We start from the raw sequence: 22,440 nt of genomic DNA on the forward strand, positions 1-22,440 counted from the left end.
GATGTAAAACAACTAATTTCATCGTCCTATTTACTTTTAATTCTGGGTCTTTAGCCAAGCAGGAGAAAAGATTTAGTTGTATTACTTTTCAGGAGTAGCCATGACCTGATCCAGAGGGAAATCTCTGCTGTGAGCTACTGTACAGATATTCATTGTACCCCGAGGATGAACCCTGAAGAATCCAGAGTTGTCTTTGAGTGAAATGTGGGTAAATGTATACATTTTGTTGACATAGATCATTAAAAAAAGGTTCCATACAAACAAATATCAAGATCCAATAAATATATTTAATCCCAGCAACTGATAAATCCTACATGAACAAAAAACAAAATGATTGATATACAGTACAGTGATTTCACTAAAAACCTGTACATTTCTTTTTTTGTTTGTTTCTTTAAAGCAACTGTTACAGTGCATGGGGGGCTAATAATCAGCAGGTTAAAATCTGAGTTTGACGAGATAATTTTTGCACTTGCACATGCACACTGGAGGTAAAAATACCAGAGTATCAACTTTAACACACTTTACATGCACACACAGAGACAGTGTCTCTGTACAACACCCTATGCACACTCAGCACGCCTTCATTCACATATTGCGGAGAATACACTTGCATTTTCTTGTAATTTCTTCCATTAAAGCAGTAGTACTAATTAGCTGCATACCATATTGTAGTTCATTGGATTTTAAAGAGAAGTTAAACATAGCTGGGGCATAGATTATATTGCTTTTAAGCCTTTTGAGTCACATATGAAATAAACATGTTAAAGTTAGATAAAAATGCCATGGGGTTAAAACCACAACATGTTTTTTGTTTTTTTCACAAGTTTTTCTCTACACATTATAGTTTCCATTGTAGCATAATAAAAGTTGTTTTCAGTGTATCCACCGGGTGGCAGCACTTCATCCCAGCTTAGACAGTGAAGGGAAGCCACTGCATTTCAGTGACGCAACACAGATGAAGGTCACCGTTTTACAGAGTCCATCAGTTTCTAATAACTGCTCAAGTCTAAGTTGATCAAGCACAGTGTGTCTTTCCTGTAGAACATATACTTTTCAACAATCATATTCTATATGACATGCTATCAGTATATGCTATCAGTCCTCCAGTACATTGAAATCAAAGTGAAGTGTTTTACCTCTTTTACATTTAAACAGTTAGCACCACATAGAAAGAATGCCATCGCTTCCTGCATATGGAGGCAAGTGTATGCACTTCTTGATCCTTCTACGTCTAGAACTACCATTATTCTGTGTGGGTTACCTGCTTTTAAGACGTGAATGTTAAAAAGTGTCAGAGTTTTGAGCATTTTAACCTAGTTGCGCTGATAATACGGCTCCACTGATGCACTCTGCCTCACATGGAAACATCCAGCGTAATACCAAAGAGGTCAAATTACACATCATGAATTTATAAAACACATGAGCAACTAATTCCATTTTGGCTGAAAAGTGAGTGTTTCTTCAGTAAATTATTAACAAATTCTGCTGTGAACTTCCTCTCCTTCACTTAAGTCGGCAACAAAAACAACGGGGACAGAAATGGAAACCTAAAGACCAATAATTCGATGACTCTTTGTAAATAAAATAAAAAAGTTTTTTTCTTGGAATTCAATACTTCACCTTCGGTGTCCATCCATGAGATTCTCCATTCACAGGCTTCACTTGTTCAGCAAACATATTCATACGTGTGCACTGTAACTGGACAGGAAGGAGTATTGTGTTCCAGTGAATGACAGTTACATACATACATGAGGCATGTGTGGCCTCGACAACATTAAAGAAAACAAAATGCAGACAGCGAGCCGTGTGCACGTTTTTGAACAGCTGCAAAAAAAAAAAAAAGCACATTACCGAGAAGCTTTGTGCTTTATGCTGATGGTCGTGACTCGTAACCATGACAGCAGAAAGGCGTCCCTGCATTTATTTAGTGCCATCATATAAGCTTGCAGACACACACACCTACAGTCACACACAGTGGCGGAGAAGCTGCCATGCAAGGCCATGACCTGCTCAACGGGAGCAGTTTGGGTATCAACGTCTCACTCAAGGACACTTCATCATGCAGTAAGGAGACAACAGGCAATCAACCCTGATAGCTGGTGGACCAGCTCCACCTTCTGAGCTACTGTCATTAACACACAAGCAGCAGACTGATTGTGGAGACACACAGTATGGCTGCTGAATGAGCTCTGTAAAAAAAATGTCACATTATATTGGAAGACAATTTTTTCATGCATTGTTTTTGTTTTTTGTTTTTTAGGCATTGTGGGTATTCTCTAACTGCAGAGAAACATTCGTCGTGACATAAGCTGACAGATGGCGCATTGCTTCCTGGGTGGACAGTATACTCTTAAGGTGTTGAATACAAGTATTTTATTTTGAAAGTTCAGTCACTGCTAACCACCTCACTCAGGCAAGCACATATATAGTGGTATCATACCAGCAGGCTGTTTCCTGTCACACGCAAAAGCTCCTTATTTTTAGCCGTGAATGACCTTTCAAAATAAAATGCTGGTATACAGCACCTTTATGGATCCTTTTGTAGCTACATTACTACAGTACTTTGAATAATACTAAAGGACAATATGTACATTTTAAAAAAGGACATTTCACAACCAAGCTACTTTTTACTATGATTTCTACACAGCAAGCATTCTGCTTTAATATAGACTGATGTGCCCCTGAAAAACATTAATAATGTATTTGTTCGTGAATTAATTCTTCCACAGGACAATCACACATACTCTTTGCAACAGTAGTTCTTTTACCCAAACACTGTGGGACAGGAGAGAGAGCCCTGATCTCCTTAAGGTCAAGCCCACATGGAAATGGGTGGTGCGTTATGAAATGCAGCAAACACAGCAGCATGTAGTTAACGGTACCCCTGTGTTAACAGTGTGTGATTTGGGCATTTAAAGCCCCAGTTAGGTGTTTGTTGTCTGGCTGTCTGCATACCAGCCCAGTCTGCACAGCTGTGTGTCTTCATCTCACACAGCTGAGGGGTAGGACTGCTTATGAAAAGGAGGGTCGGATTGGGCTGGTTTGGATTGTGTCATTCTATCAATTCCTTGATTCATTCTGCTTTAAGGTAGCCATTAGAATTATTTCCCATCCCTCTGCTCCTCTCTCTCCTTCTCCCACCCCCCACAGTTCCTCCATTCCCTCGGCCACCCCCAGCATCAGATTGATGGTTTGACCAACCATCCTCGGGCCCTTCATGAAAGCGCAGCCTCAGCGTTTTGCGGATGACGAGGCGCTCCACAATGAAGGATGCGCAGAACCAGGGCACCGCGTACTCAGCCGTGATCAGTCCCTTAAAGTTGTAGCGGAACTCAGAGTAGTCCCAAGGGCAGGCGTTGAATTGGCGCAGCAGCAGCCCCGTACCAAACTCCCACAGGTAGGTCCATAAAGTGTAGATGATGCAGCGCAGCAGCACGGGGCAGCGACCGCGCAGCTTTAGGTACATCTGCTCCACAATGAGGATGCAGGTGCCATAGATGAAGAGCGCCCATACACTGGTCACGCCAGGGAACTTCCAGTTGCAGTTGACCACAAACTCCCAGGCTGCAGTAAACATCACCTCACAGAAGTAACCATGGATGGCGTACAGGTACCAGCGTGACAGCGCTGTCAGAGGAACGGGAGCCTCTGGGGTTTCCGATGTCACCATCCTTCCTCCTCTCGCCTTCACACAGACTTTACTGTAGCAAAAAAACAAAGATCTGAAGGAAAAGGAGAGAAAGAAAGAGGCAGAAAGATGACAAGCAGGCAGCAAGACACTGATCAGGATACATATTAATTCTAACAATTTTCAAGTTGTACTCTTTAGATTCTATTTATAGTTGGCATTCGTTCTGCTATAGTTATTCAATGTATTAACATCCATTTCTCGTTTTTATTGTTAGTGTCTCTTTCCATCATATCAGAGCTGTACTGACTTTTTGATCATGCAAACGTCAAGGTACGCAGGTTTTTGTGTAGGAAGGAGATAAATCAGTCGACCGGAGCAGCGGAACTATTGAGGAGTGGAGATTTGGATATTAATTAAAACAAGAGCGAAATGTGAAAGTGCAAAATGTTCAGGACAGAAACAGCTGCATAAAACTGATAACACAACTTCAGCTCTGCACAGACAGCATGCTAACACAAAGGTAGCAAAGAAGCATGCAGACTCTGGTCCAGCATCCAGAGCCTGTTCTTCAGTTGGTAACAAGGCAGCGATATCAGGCGTGTGACCTTCATTTCTATCTGCACATATTTTGAAAGTAGAATCGCTTTGAAAACTCTTTAGGCTTGTTTTCAAATTTGCTTTGTTTTTGTCCGTTTTGCGTTTATATTTAAAAACTAAAAAAGATCTTGTGTGTCCTCTTTAGGATAGAGATGTAATGGTGTGTGGGGCTGTAGCCTCAGGTTTATGTTGCTAACTGATAATTATGTGATAATGTATTTCAAGTAATATAATAATCAGTGTAACACATTATTTTCTCCGGCAAGTAATTACATAGTAATTACAGTAATTTGTAATATACTACAGGGTTTCTTTTTAGTGAAACTCCAACCCTGGGTGTGTTGAAAACTATTCACACATGTGTCTCCTGTACTGTTTGACTTTCTACATTCACACCTATTTTTCATTGCAACTTGACCACAGTGTGGAGGTAAGACAGCAGGGATTATATTGTTTTCCAGTTTCCTTTTCATTTGTTTATGAACTTGTCTGCACTCTTTATGAGTTTGGCCCCCAAAGAAACTCTATCAGTATCTTACTGGAGAGTCTGAAAACAACATACAACAACAAACATACATTACTTTTCCTGATTTTAAATATTACAGTTCCTGCCAACTTCTGAAGTAGTGATGACACAAGTGTAAGCTGTCTGGGGTCTACAGCTATTTGCTGTTATCTTTATTAACAACAGTTTGCCAGGACTGTAATCTTGGATTACAACTTTAATTGTAAATGGTACCAAGCCATAGTTCAATTAAGGACAAGGTGATGAAATAGTGTACTGACATCAGGAAGATTAAATTAGAGACTAGAGGGCTGCAGAGCACTTAAACTCTACGCCCTTCCCTCAGCTGATGCTATTTACTGAGTGACTGCGGGTGTTTCTTATGTAAGGTATAGCTTCATCATCTGACTACCTACATCATGTGCTCTTTTTCTAAATCCTGCAGCTTGACACACACACACAGGCTTTGGTATCAGGTATCAGAAGGCCCACGCAGGGCTAGATCCTTCCTCTATTTAAACACTGCACGTCCAATAAAAAAACACACAAAAGGAAAACAGCTCCATACTGGCAGGTTCAAGGACTACATAGTTTATAAGACCACTGTGTGTATATATCATCTGCTATACAATGTTTCCAGAGGAAACTGTGTCATAGTGGCAGTTATTATACAATAGCTCATAACCGGTCTGTTAAATACAAACTCTGACAGAGGTTAGGAGTACAAAAGCTGGTTTGAAGAACAAAAGCTGATTTTTTGGGGCTATTTATTCCTTCAAAGGTTTGCTGGGGCCCAGAGTGAGTCCCTGGGGATTAACACATTTCTCCCAAACAAGAAACAAGGGTTTCATGTGAGGAACTGGGCCACAGCGATGGACCAACTGACCTCCCTAAACCCTTTATACCATCTTTTTGTGGCTCCCTGGGAAATACTCTCCTTCTCATCCCTTCCAGCATGACTGGGTCAGCCAATAGTTGTCAAATATTGTGAGCACAAGCTTTAGCCTTTTGCAAGAACTGGTTCCCGTTAAAGGGTTTACTGCATCAGAACAGCTCCTTGTGACCTTTATGAAAATAATCAAGTAAATTTCCCTTTAGCGCCTGAAAGATAAGGACATTAATGAAATCTTAGCACTTATCCTTAAAGTGGAAAAAACACTGAAGATTCAACACATTCTCACGTTCAGGGTTCTGAAATGACACTGACCTATCGAACATGTAGCGAGTGAATGGTGCTGATGGGTATATGTTATTTGGATGGAGCCAGGCTAGCAGGTTCCACTTCTTTCCACTCTTTGTGCTGAGTATGCTGACTTGATTCAAGCTTAAGCCGTATAGCGGGGTGGGCAACTCCAGGCCTCGAGGGCTGGTGTCCTGCAGGTTTTAGATGTGTCCTTGATCCAACACAGCTGATTCAAACGGCTAAATGACCTCCTCATCATGTCCTGAAGTTCTCTAGAGGCCTGGTAAGGAACTGATCATGTGATTCAGATGTGCTGACCCAAGGTGATATCTAAAACCTGCAGTACACCGGCACTCGAGGCCTGGAGTTGCCCACCTCTGCCATATAGTCTGTGATCAGACATGAGTCGAATGGATCTTCTAATCTCACTCTCGACGTGATAGTGACTTTACCAAAATGTTAAATGTAAAGTGCTATGTTGCACTGTATTCACAGACTATGTGTGCAGGATTAGAGATGACCACTTGGTCTGAAAAAATGCACCATTGCCCAAGTGCACAAACTTGCATTATTTTTAATAACCAGCAGGGGGCAATACCTGCAGATGAAGCCTATGATAATAGGCTTCCTAATGCTATATTGACTTACTTTCTCAGTAGAGCAGACAGGGGTAAGGTGAGAGCAAGATGAGTATGCCTCCTATCTGTCTCCTTCCAAGAGAAACGAGACAGATAGTCCATGGCACCACCTATACCTGACACGTGACCCAGTTTACTTTCCATGTAATTTACAGCTTTTCCTTCTAAAACACTTCAAAACAAAAGTCATCCTTCAGGAGTGGGTTAAATACCTGTATACATACAGTGGTTAGCTTAATGCATTTTATTCATAGCATCACGTAGTGTAATCAGGCACTCATGAACCTATATCCAAAAAGGATTTAAAATCAATTCTGCGTGAGATGACCAAATCACAAAAGTATTGCATACTGTATATTTATATCCCACTGTGGCCAAAGCACATGCCCATGTTTTCTCTGTATTATTGTTGGGTCTTTAAACTAAAATGTAACACGCCTTGTTGCGATTTGGTGCTATATAAATAAAACTGAATTAAATTGAAATGAATTATTCTACTGTCAAGAGGATGAGGGAACATTCAGTAAAGATGCTGTTATTAAGAAACCTTGACTTTCTGGTCTGAATATATTAGAACTTATAAAAAAATATGATAGCACTAATCTTTACCACTGGTGACTGGTTTTTATTGGATTTAAGATTTGTGGCCACTGCTGATACCTTTAAAAAGAAGCTTAAGACCCACTTTTGCAGGCTTGCTTTTATTTAGTTTGATCTATTTATGCCATTTATACCACACATGGGGGAACCTGGATACTAAGGTTTATTGATGAATGCGGGTATAAGTAGCAGGATGAATTCTGTGTGTACAGGAATATACACTCTGCTCAGATTTAGCCAAATGCTGCAAAACTGATCAGACTGTGCTTCACTGGGCAAATAAATAATGACTCAAAGCAAAGTGCAAAAAGCAACATAAGTTTGCAACTTGTCCATTGGCTCTGGGCTTCAGGCAGGCATTGGCTGTGAAAGATTTGCATCCAAATTGAATCTTATTGAAGCTTCTGAAAATGAGGCACTATGCATGAAGATGGATGTAAATCTTTATACTTTTGTTAAAGCTCTTGAATAAAAGCTGAGATCATATTTTTATAGAATGTATGTAGAGGAAAATTTTTTACAAATGTGACATAAACACATGGACCTAAATGTAAATCGTGGTCCTATTTAAAATAAAATTCGCAGGATTTCTTTGAGATATTTTTACTTTCTCACTGAAAAGTCAGCATAATAAGACCACATCCTCAGTTTCTCAGTTGATCCCCCTCCCACTTATGGTAGAGGGGGAAATAAAGAACAAGGCTGTGTTGATGGTCAAAATGTTGAACTGAAAATGGCCTTAAAAGAGTTCACAAACTAATAAGCTTCCCATTCTCACTCGAGTATCACATGCCTTAATTCTATTCCCACACTTTCTTCTTTCAGTTCAGTTCCCCCTTCTCTCTTCTCTCTCTCTCTTTTTTTTTTTTGCTTCACTGACAGCAGTCTCATGCCCACTAAGCCGCTAATGACGAAAAATATGTGAGACGACATTCAGCCGTCTAACCCTGGACTTTGTGCCAAAGGGCCTGTAGATATATTCGGGGGTGAAAGAAAAGGCTTAAAATGATTAGTAGAGTAGTGCAGCAAACATGACTTGCTCTTAGCTTTATATAAAAAGAAATCATTTTCATTGAAAGTACTGAAAATATGTGAGTTGTTTCTTTCTCTTCAGTAGGTTCCTGTCTCTTGGAAATATATAACAGGGACGTTAATATTATCAGACTCGCTGAAATATCCAGCCGCTCAACCCGTTCTTTACACTACATTTTAGAGAGTTATCACAAAGATAAGATTACAATGGAAATTCTCTGATTGTTTACTGTGCAATACTTGCTTATGCAGTTTCGTAATAGTGCAATCCTTTTTCTTTGTTTTTTGTACCATATTGTGATGAACGTGGGGAACATCCTCATCCACCTTCACTACCTCTGCTCCATGTAGCCTCACTGTTACACCTGCCTACCGCTAATTCACACACAGCTTCTACTGAGCTTGATTTCTCACACTTGCACATACTTCTCTGCCACTCCTGACTTCCTCATGCAGTACCACAGTTTCTCTCTTGACATCCTATCTTATGCGTTCTCTAGGAAGCATATGATGGCGCCCTCTCACCAGTGTGTCATTTGGCACACCATGACAAAGAATACCCAGGACTTTTGAGTAGCTATAATGATATATCAGATGAGAATGGGACAACATTCCCTCCCAGACATCCTACAACTGGTCTCTTCAGTTCGCAGATGATTATGTTGAAACAAGAAAGAAACATGAGATGTTACACAGATATGGCCTAACCTTTGTGAGACATGTTGCTGTCATCAAATTCAAAATGAGCTAGTATTTTTTTTTTCCTCAAAAGCTTTTCTGGAATTGAAAACATTAAACTATGACATGAAAAAAAAACTTATTTGGTTCAATCTTTTGTTACTTTGTTCATTTGAATCAATTTTAAATTTGGTGTCTGGTATCCCTAAAATCGCAGGGAGGTTGTTTTATTATACGTTGAATGTTAACACTGGACACCACAGACATTGCTACCTGACCTTTTTGCTCCACTTTTGCTTTTTAAGGCAAACAGTGGGGGGGCTGATGGGAAATCGGGGGAGAGTTACTGGTGATGACACATACAAAGCTCCCTTGCTGGTTGATGTGATTACATTGTCAGCATCTTAAAAGCTGACAGGACACCTCTGCTCCCTCCTTTAAATGTGTGTGCGTGTAGGAATATCTATTGACTTGTTGCCTCAGCATGACACAGTTCACACACTGGGTGCTATTTGATTCTGCTGCTGTTGCAGTCGTTGTAGGATATCGCCCACCAACCCGCAACCCCAACGGTTCTCTCATCGGGCCAAAGTATTGACCAGCAGGACTCTTTCCAGCTCCTGCTGCTGGGACCCGCATCGCCGTTGCACTCTATTGAGCCCCGCGACGGGACATCACAGTCTGATGGTGATCAGAATGGCAGATGTGATGGAGCTGCCTGCTTTGTAAACCTCAGTATGACCATGGGGAGACACAACACAGGCAGGGTGCTCTCTGAACTGAAAGAGGGGGAAGTGTAACCACGGATTAAGAGGGGTTTGCCTGAGGACACGAGGGTAAACACCAGCCATGTGTGAGCTTTTAAATGAAAAAAAGCTGAGGGTCTGGTTGAAAACAAGGGTGTCAAGTCTCTGAGATGCATCTCTTGACAGCAGTGAAAAAACAGAAGAACGGCACAAATAAAACACACCAAATGAGAATTCAGCCAAAGTCAATTTGAAAAAGAAAAGATACACACAGATACCTTTACATTGCTAACAGTATGCTGACAGCTGTGAACTCTGACACCATATCAGAAACACACCACGTTGCAGCACAGGATAATCCCTTCATGCACTATATATCTCCCCGTGGCACGGATCCCAGGCCTATGCAGACTTTTAGAAGGTCACTTTTTGAAGGCTGCAGTGGAGTGTATAGAAACCAGCAATATCCATTGCAGCTAAGCGTCAGTCACCAAGGTGACCTAACCACTGCTTCATCTCCACTGATGGAAACAGCACTGCAGGCGACATGCCCTTGATGTAATCAACTTGAAAATACTGACGCTTTAAAGCAAATGTATTTATGTTTTGTGCCTTCTTCTGCTGAAATACACCAGTCAGAATTGCAATGAGCACACATGATTAGCCACTGGTGCTAAAAATCCAAACAAGTTCCAGCTTCTTAAGTGAGATTTTCTAAATGATTATTAGCCCGTTAATTCCCCAAGAGTGTACAGAATGCTGCTAGTTCTATGACTGGGAATCTGTAGGACTGCTGTCCCTTCCTTGATCACCATTAGCTGATCCTGGTCAATACTGCTTTTTTAGAAGCACGATGAGCAAGCGGCAAGAAGTGTGTGTTTAACAGGGCCTACGTAAAAATGTCCGATAAGAGTTAGGGGTGAAAGAAGGGGGATGGGAAAACCTACTGAGGTATTGCAAAATAAACTGATCCCAAATGATTCCAGAAGGCAGGTCGATTACCCCTGAAACAACAAACTGTCACTCTCCTAAATATCACATCTACCTTTTCTGTAAGATGAAGCAAATAAAAGTTCCAAAACACGCTCAACAAGCCACATCTATGTGGACTGATCTATTTACAGCTGATACCAGTGCCTGCACTTAAAAGGCAGTGTATAAAACCTGGCATCAGTAAGACAAGTGCAGCCTCATCTGGAGCATCTTCAACAACTGTTGCTGCTAATGGTGAAAACCACAAACTTGTTTCACCACTTGAGGCAAAAAAGTACAAACAGGCTGCAGAGGAGATATTAACAGCTGGTGATGTAAAAATATGACTGATATATATTATATCATGATATATATTATATATATTGATATATATATATTGATATAATATATATTTATATATTGATATAATATAATTGACATGATTATATATATATATATATATATATCATGATATATATTATAAACATATTATTTATTACATATTACATAACATATTATTTATATGTTTATATATAAACAAATAATAAACAAATAATATATAAACATATTATTTATATGTTTATATAAACATATTGTTTATAAATATTAGAAACAAATGAAAACAGATGGAATTACGAGACAATGATACCTCGATGCTAAAGACAAAGACACACTTCTCCCTCCTTCCTTCACAGCATCCCCCTAATTCCAGAGATTCCCCGGGGGCACGTAAAGTATCCGAGCTGCTGATAGAGCGGGAGAGACGCCACGAGGACTAAAAGCCTGGACACAGCAGTGCCAACAGAGGCTCATATAACTTTATAGTAGGCATTCTTTCTATATCTGCAAGGTGAAAGCCTGAACAAAACAAACAGAGCGGTGGGGGAGGAGTGCACTCAATAAACCGAGTGGTATGAACGCTGAAGGGTTCATTCTCACTGATAGAAACAAATATACCTGATTACCTCTCAATGACCTGATGAAGACTGCAATGAAGATTTTATTACACAAATCAGCTATTACTCAGATTTGTTGATAGAAAACTTTTTTTAAAGAAGAAAAGGTGTTTTTTTCTATATAAGGATGTTTGGTTGCTGCAGTGTTTAGATATGTCTCCAGGGTCGCCTCTTTAAGTTATAGTTCCTGAAATTCATTAAATTGACAGTTACATTCTCGATTATATAAGCTTACAGTTATTCTGAATGGCCACACATAAAACGGGAACACAGAGCGCAGACTCTCCTGTAAAAGCACTTGCAGTGTTTCATTCAGTTGTACTCCTGGAAAGTGACAGAAATAGCTGAGGAGCGTCATGAATGAAACAGGAGAGCCTGACAAGAGGAGTGACTTCAACTCTTTACTGCTTTCTCAGCTCATGCGGTGACGTGGGATTTCCAAAGTTATCTGGCAATCAACGCGCAGTGCAGAGGAAGCGTACTCTGTGCTGCTGGTAGGAATAACATTACGGAGAATGATGTCTAAAGATAAGTGTGTTCGGGTATCCCGGAGGATGGAAATGCACTGGGTTGTTTTCTGTATAGTTAAACTGCATGTCCTTCTGTCATTCTTCTTCTCTGCCAGCTTATATGTCAGTTTATCATCGTTCCTTATTACCCAATAAATTTCTTAAGAATTACCCTTCACAATCCCCAAAATACTCTCATATTGTTTTCACAACCTTCCTCCAATCACACTCATTCCAGCTCTTGAGCTTTTTGCAATTTAGTAAGAGGCCCTGAGATATTGGAGCTAAGCCCTCTATCCAGGGTAGCATAGGGGTCATGGACCATAGATTAGAAATCGTGGAGCAGCTGTAAAGAAAGCAGGAGATTTACTGACATGGTCATCATGCTGCAATGGAGAGTAATGTCTATAATGGAGGGGTGCAGGCGCATGTTAATCTTCTATCAGACAGCTTCGTAATCAATCTTTGACAGCGCATAATTGAGATTGGTCTCGGTGCACAGGTTTTAGAAGGGAAGAGATCTTTGAAAAACAAAAGAAGCTGAGTGCTGGACTGGCACCTGCTCTGATCAGAGTTTAATACTTGAGTTTTTTTAAAACCTTAAACTCCGTAAATCAAGATGTATCCAATAATGATAAACATGACACTAATGTGCTTAGTCCAGAACACAAAGACAACTTAATGGAAACGCACGTTTTTCACCAGCATATACCAAAGTGCATAAGTGCAAATACAGAATGAACCCATGCCTTGCTCCTCTTTTGTGCATGTATTATAGATGCCTCTACGTGGATGTAATTTGCGATCAATATCTTCAGTTCTCTTGCTCAGTGGTGGTTCTTTTTAACTAATTGAAGAGTTTTAACGCAACCCTAAAAATATAAACTTACACTTAGCGGCCACATCATTAGGTATATCTGTTCAACCGTTCGTAAACACAAATATCCAATCAGCCATCACATGACAGCAATAATGGAAGTAGACATGGTCAAGATGATCTTTTGAAGTTCAAAGTGAGTATCAGAATGGTTGTTGATGCCAGTATTTCAGAAACTGTTCATCTATTTTTCTGCGCAACCATCTCTGGGGTTTACAGTGACAGTTGTATGAAAAAGAGAAAATGTCCAGTGAACAGCAGTTCTCAAATAACCCCTGTAGCAGAAGACCACCCCAGCGGCCACTTTGGCCAGCTAAGAACATTAAACGAAGGCTAAAGTTTGCACAGGCTCACCAAAACTGGACAACAGAAGGCTGGAAACTGCTGCCTGGTCTGATGAGTGTTCATTTCTGCTAAGACATTTACATGGTAGGCTCAGGATTCACGGAAACAACACGAAAGCATGGATCCATCCTGCTTCGTGGATGACCAGTGGAAAAAATATAAAGTGAAACTAGGTTAAATGAACTTTACTGAGTGGTGAAAATGACAACAACAACAAAAACACTGACACTGCTGTGCTGGTGTTGACTGAAATTCACTTTTTTTATTGTCTTTAAAAAATGTGGGGCTGTGACGTTTCCTTCACGCGTCTTAAAAAGCCTGATAACTCAAGAGGTTAGCAATTCATATATGTGTATGAAAACAGGTAACAGGTCCATTTGTACAGCTACGTTAATTTAGATGCCCACACGCTGATAAATGCAGTTTTTTCAAGCATTTGCATTTATATTAACGGGTCATTCGGGGAATCCTCACTGTGAAATCTAGTGAATGGCTTATAAATAGGTCCAAAATGTCAATAGAGTCAGTGTAAAAGGCTGAGGCGGGATATAGGCTACAGAGGCTGCAGCAGCAGGGATTATCTCACCCCAAATGATAGTGAACTGCAGGCCTTACATGGAATAAATCAATGAGGGATTTTGAAAATCCAAACCCCATATGGCACCGTGTTTCTGTAAAAACACATCCTACAGTGTGACCATGATCCAGAAGAGAAGTCATGACAGAAAAGAATCGCTTGTCTACTTGTAATTAGATGTCCAAAGTCATCTTATCCTGTCCCTGGAAAACTACGGGCCACTGCGCAGGCCCGGCTGCCGAGACTCCGCTGCAGCATCACGCCTCCTTCCTACTGAGCAGTGCGGTATGGTTATCCTTGACAAATAATAATTAAAAAGGCCAGATTCAAAACAGAGAGGGTTTGAAAACACTTGCTTTCCTCTGACAAAGCCTCCGCGTAATGAAAAAGACACACTTATACGCGCAGGCTGCTTTTATAATGCGCTCGTGTACGCTTACATATCCTTATTTTAACAGGTGCAACAGCCTAACTGTGCACAAAACATGTTAAGTGATGACCGATTCGACCAGTTTTGACACAGGATGTCCAGCTGTTTTTTCCAGCCTCGGTGTACTAAATTTGCGGCACGGTTAACAGAAACGCGGCTGCACAACTATCAACTTGCAAGGAAACACTCATTAGTAACAAGCGGGTGAAATTCCCACGGTTGGATACATTACAAAAACCTGCAAAATAATAACTAGGGAGCCTCACGAATACTTGTTTTGATCATGGCTATTTCTACTAAATCCTAACATGTTGGCTACATGTCGCTGAGCTCCAGCACACCGACGTGAATCATCGTCTGTGCATTTCGTTTACCTTTCGGCTGAGCTCTGCGGTGTCCCTCAGCACACAAGCCGGACGATCAAATGCATCTCCCCCGGAGAGATTGTCCTGGTTGACTCGGTGTCCGCTTCCTGCCGCTCATCTGCTGTCCCCGGCTTCTCCTCCACGGTGTCTCTACTGTCCGATGAAAATTGACACATTTTACTTCACTGCAGCAGCAGCGGCACCAGCAGCACATGCTCAGACAGACTCACGCAGTTCTTGCATCTTTTGGTTAACCGTTTCTGCACCGGAGCTCAGCGTGTGCGTGGCTTCAGGTTGTTTATTATTGGGCTGGAAGTCAGGTGGAAGCCCTCTCATTCAGGTAATGTAGTGTGAAGTCACAGGACGGAAGAAAACCATACACACACGCCCAGTTGGACAATGAATGGCCTACTTTAACAATTTAACTGTGTTAACCTATATGTAAACAACACAGGTAAAGACTTTTATGAAGGAATAGTTCTGCAAACACTGACTTGGAATAATAGATCGACATTTCCGAGGTTTAGTCCTGACTTTCACTGAAGTTGGATTAAAAGTTTTAAATGCAGTTTTGTTCTTGATATCCATACCCTGGCAAAATACTTGAAGAGTCACGCTTTTATGCTTGCCCACCATTTTCAAATCCTACATTATAGCAGGTCTCACTATTATCTTATAAAAACCTTCCATTTCACTGTTGCTGCTATCTGTCTGTCACAAATTAGGCTTGACAGTAGTCTCCACCCTGTCTGCACTCACTTCTACACCTCTCTTCTGCATCCTCCATTGCTTATTTAAACCCAGTTATTTAAACTCATCTACCTTCACCGCCTCCTTCATTGTCTCCTTCTCATTCACACACATATATTCTGTCTTGCTTCTACTTCTACTTTTTCCACTTTTCTCTAGAGCATACCTCCACCTCTCCAGGATTTCCTCCAGCTGCTTCCTATTCTCAATACAGATGACAAAGTCATCTGCAAACACCATAGTCCACAGAGACTCCTGCTTTCCCTCCATTTGTCCATCATCACTGCAAACTGGAACCGAAGCAGATCTTTGATGTAAACCCCACCTTGAACCCACTGAACTGTCTTGCTGTCCTCATACGTGTCCTGCACCACCCTCACATACTTCTTCTCTGTCACTCTGGACTTCCTCATGCAATATCACAGTTCCTGTCTTGGCCCCTTATCATATGCTTTATCTAGATCCACAAAATGCACACTGATTCTGACCTTTTCTCTACTTCTCCATCAACACTCTTAATGCAAACATTGCATTAAAGGTTGCAAATTGTACTTCTTATGCCCTCTTGTCCTGCTAGATCTCAGTGCATTGCTCAGTAGCATTTACCATAATATTTCATTGCACATGAAATATTATGGTGCAGTATAGTGCAGTATCTTTAATGTTGTAGGAATTAAAGATACTGCACTACCCTTTGAATCTTAATTATCTAATAGACTCCAATTTGTTCATGTAAATGGAAAGTCCTCATTACACACTAATGTTAATTATGGAGTGCCACAGGGTTCTGTGCGAGGACCAATTCTGTTTACATTATGCCTGCTTCCCATACCATGCATTTTCATTCCTATGCAGATGATACACAGCTCTATCTATCAATGAAGCCTGATAACGTACGCAAATTAGTTAAACTGCAGAAATGTCTTGAAGACATAAAGACCTGGATGACCTTAGTGAAAAGACTTTTTTCCCATTTTAGACCAGAATCTGTTATTCAGTGTCCATATTAAACAAATATGTAAAACTGCTTTTTTGCATTTGCGCAAAATCTTTAAAGATTAAAAACATCCTGTCTCAGAGTGATGCTAAAAAACCAGTTCATGAATTTATTATTTATAGGACTATTGTAATTTATTACTAGTGGGCTGTCCCAAAAACTACCCGAAAAGCATTCAGCTGGTCCAGAATGCTAAAAAAGGGGGCTAAAAAGAGAGAATATTTCTCCCGTATTGGCTTCCTGTTGAATCTAGAATCAAATATAAAGTCCTTATTTGATTAATCAGGCCCATCTTATCTTAGAGACCTCATAGAGAACTTTGCTCTCAGACTGCTGGCTTACTTGTGGTTCCTAGGATATTTTAAAGTGGAATGGGAGGCAGAGCCTTCAGCTTTCAGGTCTCTCTTCACAGTTTGGATTTGGGGAACAGAACACCTCTCTACTTCAAAGATTAGGCTTAAAACCTTCCCTTTTTTAAAAAAACATATCCCTTAATTATGCTGTAATAGTCCTAGACTGCTGTGGTTCCCTATGAGTGTTTCTTCTTTAACCCTTTTCAGTCACTATGTGTTTATAGATCACTCCGCATTTCATTTAGTTAATTAGTTATTATGAAGTGCTTGACATGACTGTTGTTATGATTTAGCTCTATATAAACAAAACTGAATTCGATTGAATTATTACAGCTCACCCTTGTTCTTCACACTCAGTACAAGTACAAATGTTCTCCATTACATTCTCTTAATCTCCAGGATGGTGTAAAACAATCTTGTCGATCCCTGTCCTCTCTTCTAAACATCTCCATACCATCACAGGTATGTCATCCAGACCTACCACCTTTCCACTCTTCAAAACTAATCCTCTGCACTTTCTGATTTACTCAATGTCCTCCATCCATTCTCCTCTCTCTCATTTTCTTCATTCGTGAACTTCTAAAAGTATTCCTTGCATCTTCTCAACACACTCTCTTCACTTGTTAGCACATTTCGATCTCTGTCCTTTAATCACCCTAAGCTGCTGCACATCCCTTCCCACTCAGTCTCTCTGTCTAGCCAGCCAATACAAGTCTTCTTCTCTTTCCTGAGTGTCCAGCCTGACATATAATTCACTTTAAGCTTTTTCCTTTGCCATCTGTCTTTTTGTTATACACCTAGTCCTAATTTCTTTATGCTCCTGGCCTTACTTCCCTTCCACCTGCACGCACAATATATCTATCTATCGCTCCTTTATATCAGCCAGCTCTCCCCCTTTAGTCCCTAGTCTCACTTCTACCTGATCTCTCACTGCCTCCTAACATTCCTTACCCCGTCCTCTTTTTCTCTTGCTTCTTTGTCTTCAGCCAACAGTAGCACTGTTTCCATTGGCACCCAGTTGGCCAACACCACTAGAGGTGGTCATTGTTAATGCAGACCTCGATTGATCCAGTACGGAAATCTTATTCTTGATGATCCAAATGGCTTGGTTGTATTTATTTACAAACAGTATATAAAAAGAAACATATTTGGCTCATTTGTGCTTTGTTTTCCCGCTCCCTGAAACACAGACAGGAAGCATTATGTTAAAAGTGGATAATATAAAAGTTGCATCCAAAGAAAAATCACCTGTTTTTATTTTAGTTCTGTAGTTAAAAAATTTTCACAACAAAAGTGAATTACTTTAAGTAATTGCTGCTGCAATATGATGTAAACTGTGGCGCTGACCTCCGTTTCAGCCTAAAACATATTTAATTCTCAGAAAACACATGCAGTACATAAACATAATTTCCAAACATCCATTGTTACTCGTTCCTGTTTAGACCTTTGATCTTAAACTAATGGACATGAGAGGATTTTCCCACAGGCTTCCAGCTGAATGAATATTTTAGGAGTTTGCTGAGGTATGAACCCTCACACATATCCAGTGACATCTGCATGTCTTTCTCTTTCAGTTAAAAGAAACCAGTCACAGTGTTTAGGGGCATGTGGTAACTTGAGTCTTATTGCCAAACAATTTACTTCAGCAGAAGAAAAGGTGCTCCAGGCACATGATGAAGCTGCTGTGTAGTCACAATCCAAGACATACATATAGTTCACAAACAAGAGCTTAAGTAAGGACTTTCCATGAGTCATTATAGGATTTATGAAAACTAATTTAATTCAATGTGCTGGCCAAGAAATATATGAGTCGGGGAGTGTGAATTGTACTGGAAAAATACAGTATGTAAAGTAGATGATACAGTCTAAACAACAGATAATGCACTGCCTGACCCCACGCAGTAACAACAGTAATATTATGTACAATCATTAAACCTGACATGATGCACTACAGGACATAATTGAAATATTAATACGAACTCTAAGTGGTCTTCAAAGTACCTATAACAAGATTTGAAAGGCCATTCAGTGTTTTGAAAAACTTTATTATATGATTATGGTAATCTTATCTGTATGCTTGGGCACATCACTAACCAGGTATGATTTCAACTGGACATTAACAGCAGAGGCTAAAATACCACATAGACGGGATTTTCCATGAGGCCACATAAAGTAAGGAGGGATGCTCTTGCAGAATCGTTATGTTGGCAATCAGCATCGATCTCATGCTGACAAAAAAACATGCTGATCATCTTCCTCTTATCTGATAAGGAAAGCTAGGTGAAATAGCTTGAATAAAGCTGTAAAGGTGTCACAATATGGCTAGCAAAGAGCTGTTTGATTTGCTTTAGCGACAAGTTCTTTACCTCAATATTGTGATTTATTAGCGATTTCTCCCTGTTAACATGTTCCTCCTGTTATTACTAAACAAGTTTTTATTACAACGTACCAACTTGAAATCAGTGATCTCCTTTCCCAGATTTTAAATACTTCATTTTTTTTTACTGTGTAGATTATTGCATGGATTTGATTTTGAGTCTGTAACATCAACATGGATTTTAACATATCAGTATTAAAAATACATCAGTACCACTTCTCAGTTTCTCTGCTGATTGGGTGTCCTCCCTGAGGAGCTACTTTAGTTAAATATGTAGTTTTCATTCAACTTTGGCTTTACACTAAGAACAGTTGAAAGTATATAGGGGTATTGTGCTTTTTATTATTGACATTTTTGAGTCTTCATAACTTTGAACCTGGATGTCAGTAAAAAGGAGAGCTGTCATATTCTTACACTTAGTTAGATCAGCCATCAACCCTACATGGCGATGGCTTTCAAATGTTTACCCAAAATGCCAAATTTATTTTAGTTTTCACCTGTGAATGCTCAAAAATCAGATAAAACAGCCAGGTGTACCAAACCCTGTTTCTGCTAATACCCTGTACTTCACTTAATGACTTCTTTTACTACAGAAAGTTGACAGTCTTGTTTCCCCTTATTAGTCCTATAATTTAAATTTTTTACCAATTAGACTGGAATAGTGCAGCAGATAAATCTACATTTCCAGGTGAATACAAGTTGCAAAATTTGTACACATACTCTTTTATTGCTTTTTTGATGAAGCCAACTTTCTATTAGCTAACTGAAAATTCAAGATGAATGTCAACAAAGGCAAAAAGTTCCTCTTTTTTAAAGATTATGTAAACTACACTTCCCTTTTTGAATGATCTTTGTGTCAAATGATACACATTCAACTTTGTAGAAGTCAACTTTAAAAGTCATTTTGTGATTTTTTTATATATATATATATATTTTTTTTTTTTTAGTTTTTTACATTTTCAAACAGGGTGTGGTGTGCAATAGTATAAATGTGATTTGTCTCAGTTGCATTTCCTGAATGGATTCAGCCTTGAACCCCCAAATCTCGTTTATTTCTCTTATTTATATTTAGAGCAGATTGTCTCCTTGAAGGTCTGCAATTCAAACCCCAGATTCTGCATCCATGTATTGCTTGTCAGGTAAACTGGTGGTTCTAAAATTGTTTTTGGAGTGACTGTTTAAGCCTTCAAAAAAAAAAAAAAAAAAAAAAAAAAAAGGAAGGAAGAGGCCGATAGCATGCCGTGCCAGCACAGGAGAGATGAGCCAAGTGTGTGCATCAAATATGTAAAATTCAAATGAACTACACAGAAATATAATGACATGAATATTAAAGGTGTGCTTTCAGTGGTGTAAAGGGGTTTTAAGTTATACATTTTGATTTGCTTGAAGTCAAAAATGTAAAAATCAAGAGTAACATTTCTTAAATGTATCCAGTGGTTGAAATTCTGTAGTTGTTTCTAAGGTTGAAATGACGGTCAAGATGGAAAATGCAGAAGTTCAAGTAGCTAATAGGATTTTTCACACTTCTCCAAGTGGACAAACCTGCAAATTCTGCTGCTTGTATCCACTTTTGAAAGATTGTTTCAGTTATCTGCTGCACTACAATACTGTAAACTGTACATGTGCTGTGTCCAACTTTCTAAAGCATTTTATTGTTAGCATCATTACTAAAAAGTGAGTTCAGCCCACCATCACCTAAAGACAATGATGCAAATTCACTAAATTGGTCAGCAAAACCACCAGCTTTACCCAGCCACTTGATTAGAGACTTTAAGGCTCAGATATGTTCTGATATAAGGCTAAAAAGCCAGCACAGGTTGTCAGGCGTCTACAGAGCCTAGGATGTTACCCCAAAGTGAAAAATGTTTGCAGGAGAAGAGATGTAATCTGCAAAGCTGCTAGCAAACATACAATAAACACACAAAGGACAGGACATGAAAGCAGAGCACACTCCTGCTTTTTTTTTTTTTTAGTTTTCAGATGTTTGCTTACAAAACATGTTTCTGGTTGTGCATGAAATCTTTTCTAATACTAATCATATAACATATAAAGCAATTAGGAATGAAAAATTCTCCATTATTTTTTGCATATACCCTGTTTGCATACCTGCAGGAGTAAGAAAGACGGGTAAACACCAGCTTGAAAACAGAACATTCAGTGCAACTTTCACCTCCGTGCACAGACACCAAAGGAAGAGGGGGGAAAAAATCAATTACCTCTTTTTTTCCTTTTTTAATTACACTTTAGAAGCATAGATGCATTACTTATGAAAAAGGTAGAAAAAACACCAAGTCTTTCTCAATAAGTTAAACCTCTCTGGGCGAAGAGCAGGGCCGACTCACACAACAGAAAATTTCCTAGAAAGCATTCAAATTCAGAAAAACAAAAGACATTTTGAACTCGTGTCACTGAAATCAAAGTGCGTCTCTCTTTTTTTTTTTTTTTTTTTTTTTTAAACTTGAGAAAAAGAAAAACACAGAAGATGCAAGTGGCTTTTGTTACGTTCCTTCCACCCTTTTCCACAGGGTTTTTTGCAAGCATTTTTCTTGAAACTTCAAGTTTCAACGTTTGATCGACAAACAAATAAGCTGAGTTATAACTGGTAAAAAAAGAAAAAAGAAAAACATTAAAATAACAATAACAATAATTACAAAGACAGTAATAACGAGAAATGTAAGTAATAAACACAGTCCTGTACAGTCAGGCTCATTTTCTGATTGACCACAGCCAAACTGATCGATTAGTCTTCAGAAGTCTGATAGACTCATACTGATTGAAGAAAAGTAGCCAATGCTGTCGTCTCCTTTCAGCTGCCCTCGGCTATGGTTATAGTGGGAAAAGCCTCATCCAATTCATATCCCCCGCTGCTGTGGAAGAAACACACGAGGGAAAGGTTTTACACACAGTTAATGACAGCTGACAGCAAAAACTCTCAAAACTGGGCAAAAACCATAATGTTTTACCTCTCATTAAAACGTTAAAGTTTTCATACCCCTTAAACTCTTCTTGGCTTTAAAAATAATACTGAGTATTTAGTTTAACTGCTCCTTACCTTTAATGAAAGCACAAATTGTTTTTGATCTAATGCAACATCAAAACCAGTGTTAATTTTGACAACAAAGCTTAATTAGGTTTTATTCATCATTTAGGCATCTAGATTCTTTTAGCTTTAGATTATAGTTGACTGAATCGAAAGTTTATTTAGTTGACCAAAATATAAAGTGTAACAGTTTACAAAGCACCTTATTTTCATTGACATCAAATTCAAAAGGAGTCTACATTTCAACTCTTCTCTCCCTCCAACCCTGTTTATCGGGGG

General features: G+C 39.4%; 2 protein-coding genes across 3 annotated transcripts in view; both read right to left on the bottom strand.

Moving 5' to 3' along the window:
- Positions 1 to 267: 267 nt before the first annotated feature.
- tmem229b (transmembrane protein 229B) lies at positions 268 to 15,755 on the bottom strand. Of its 2 annotated transcripts, none has more exons than XM_082517075.1 (3): positions 15,561 to 15,755; positions 14,654 to 14,797; positions 268 to 3,725 (listed from the first exon to the last, which is right to left on the bottom strand). In XM_082517075.1, the coding sequence occupies exon 3, from the start codon at positions 3,671 to 3,673 to the stop codon at positions 3,077 to 3,079; it is 597 nt and encodes a 198-aa protein (XP_082373201.1). In that variant the 5' UTR covers positions 3,674 to 3,725; positions 14,654 to 14,797; positions 15,561 to 15,755; the 3' UTR covers positions 268 to 3,076. The 2 variants fall into 2 exon arrangements, with proteins under 2 accessions (XP_082373201.1, XP_082373202.1); XM_082517076.1 differs by lacking the exon at positions 15,561 to 15,755 and adding an exon at positions 14,875 to 15,059.
- A 5,578-nt stretch (positions 15,756 to 21,333) lies between these two features.
- mta1 (metastasis associated 1) overlaps positions 21,334 to 22,440 on the bottom strand; it is a 50,220-nt gene continuing 49,113 nt past the window's right edge. The window contains exon 18 of the mRNA XM_082516948.1: positions 21,334 to 21,988. The gene's annotated coding sequence lies outside the window, so the exon portion shown is untranslated. The remainder of the gene's footprint in view (positions 21,989 to 22,440) is intronic.

The sequence above is a fragment of the Aulonocara stuartgranti genome, assembly GCF_965226115.1.
Source record: "Aulonocara stuartgranti genome assembly, chromosome: 19".
Lineage (NCBI taxonomy): Eukaryota > Metazoa > Chordata > Actinopteri > Cichliformes > Cichlidae > Aulonocara > Aulonocara stuartgranti.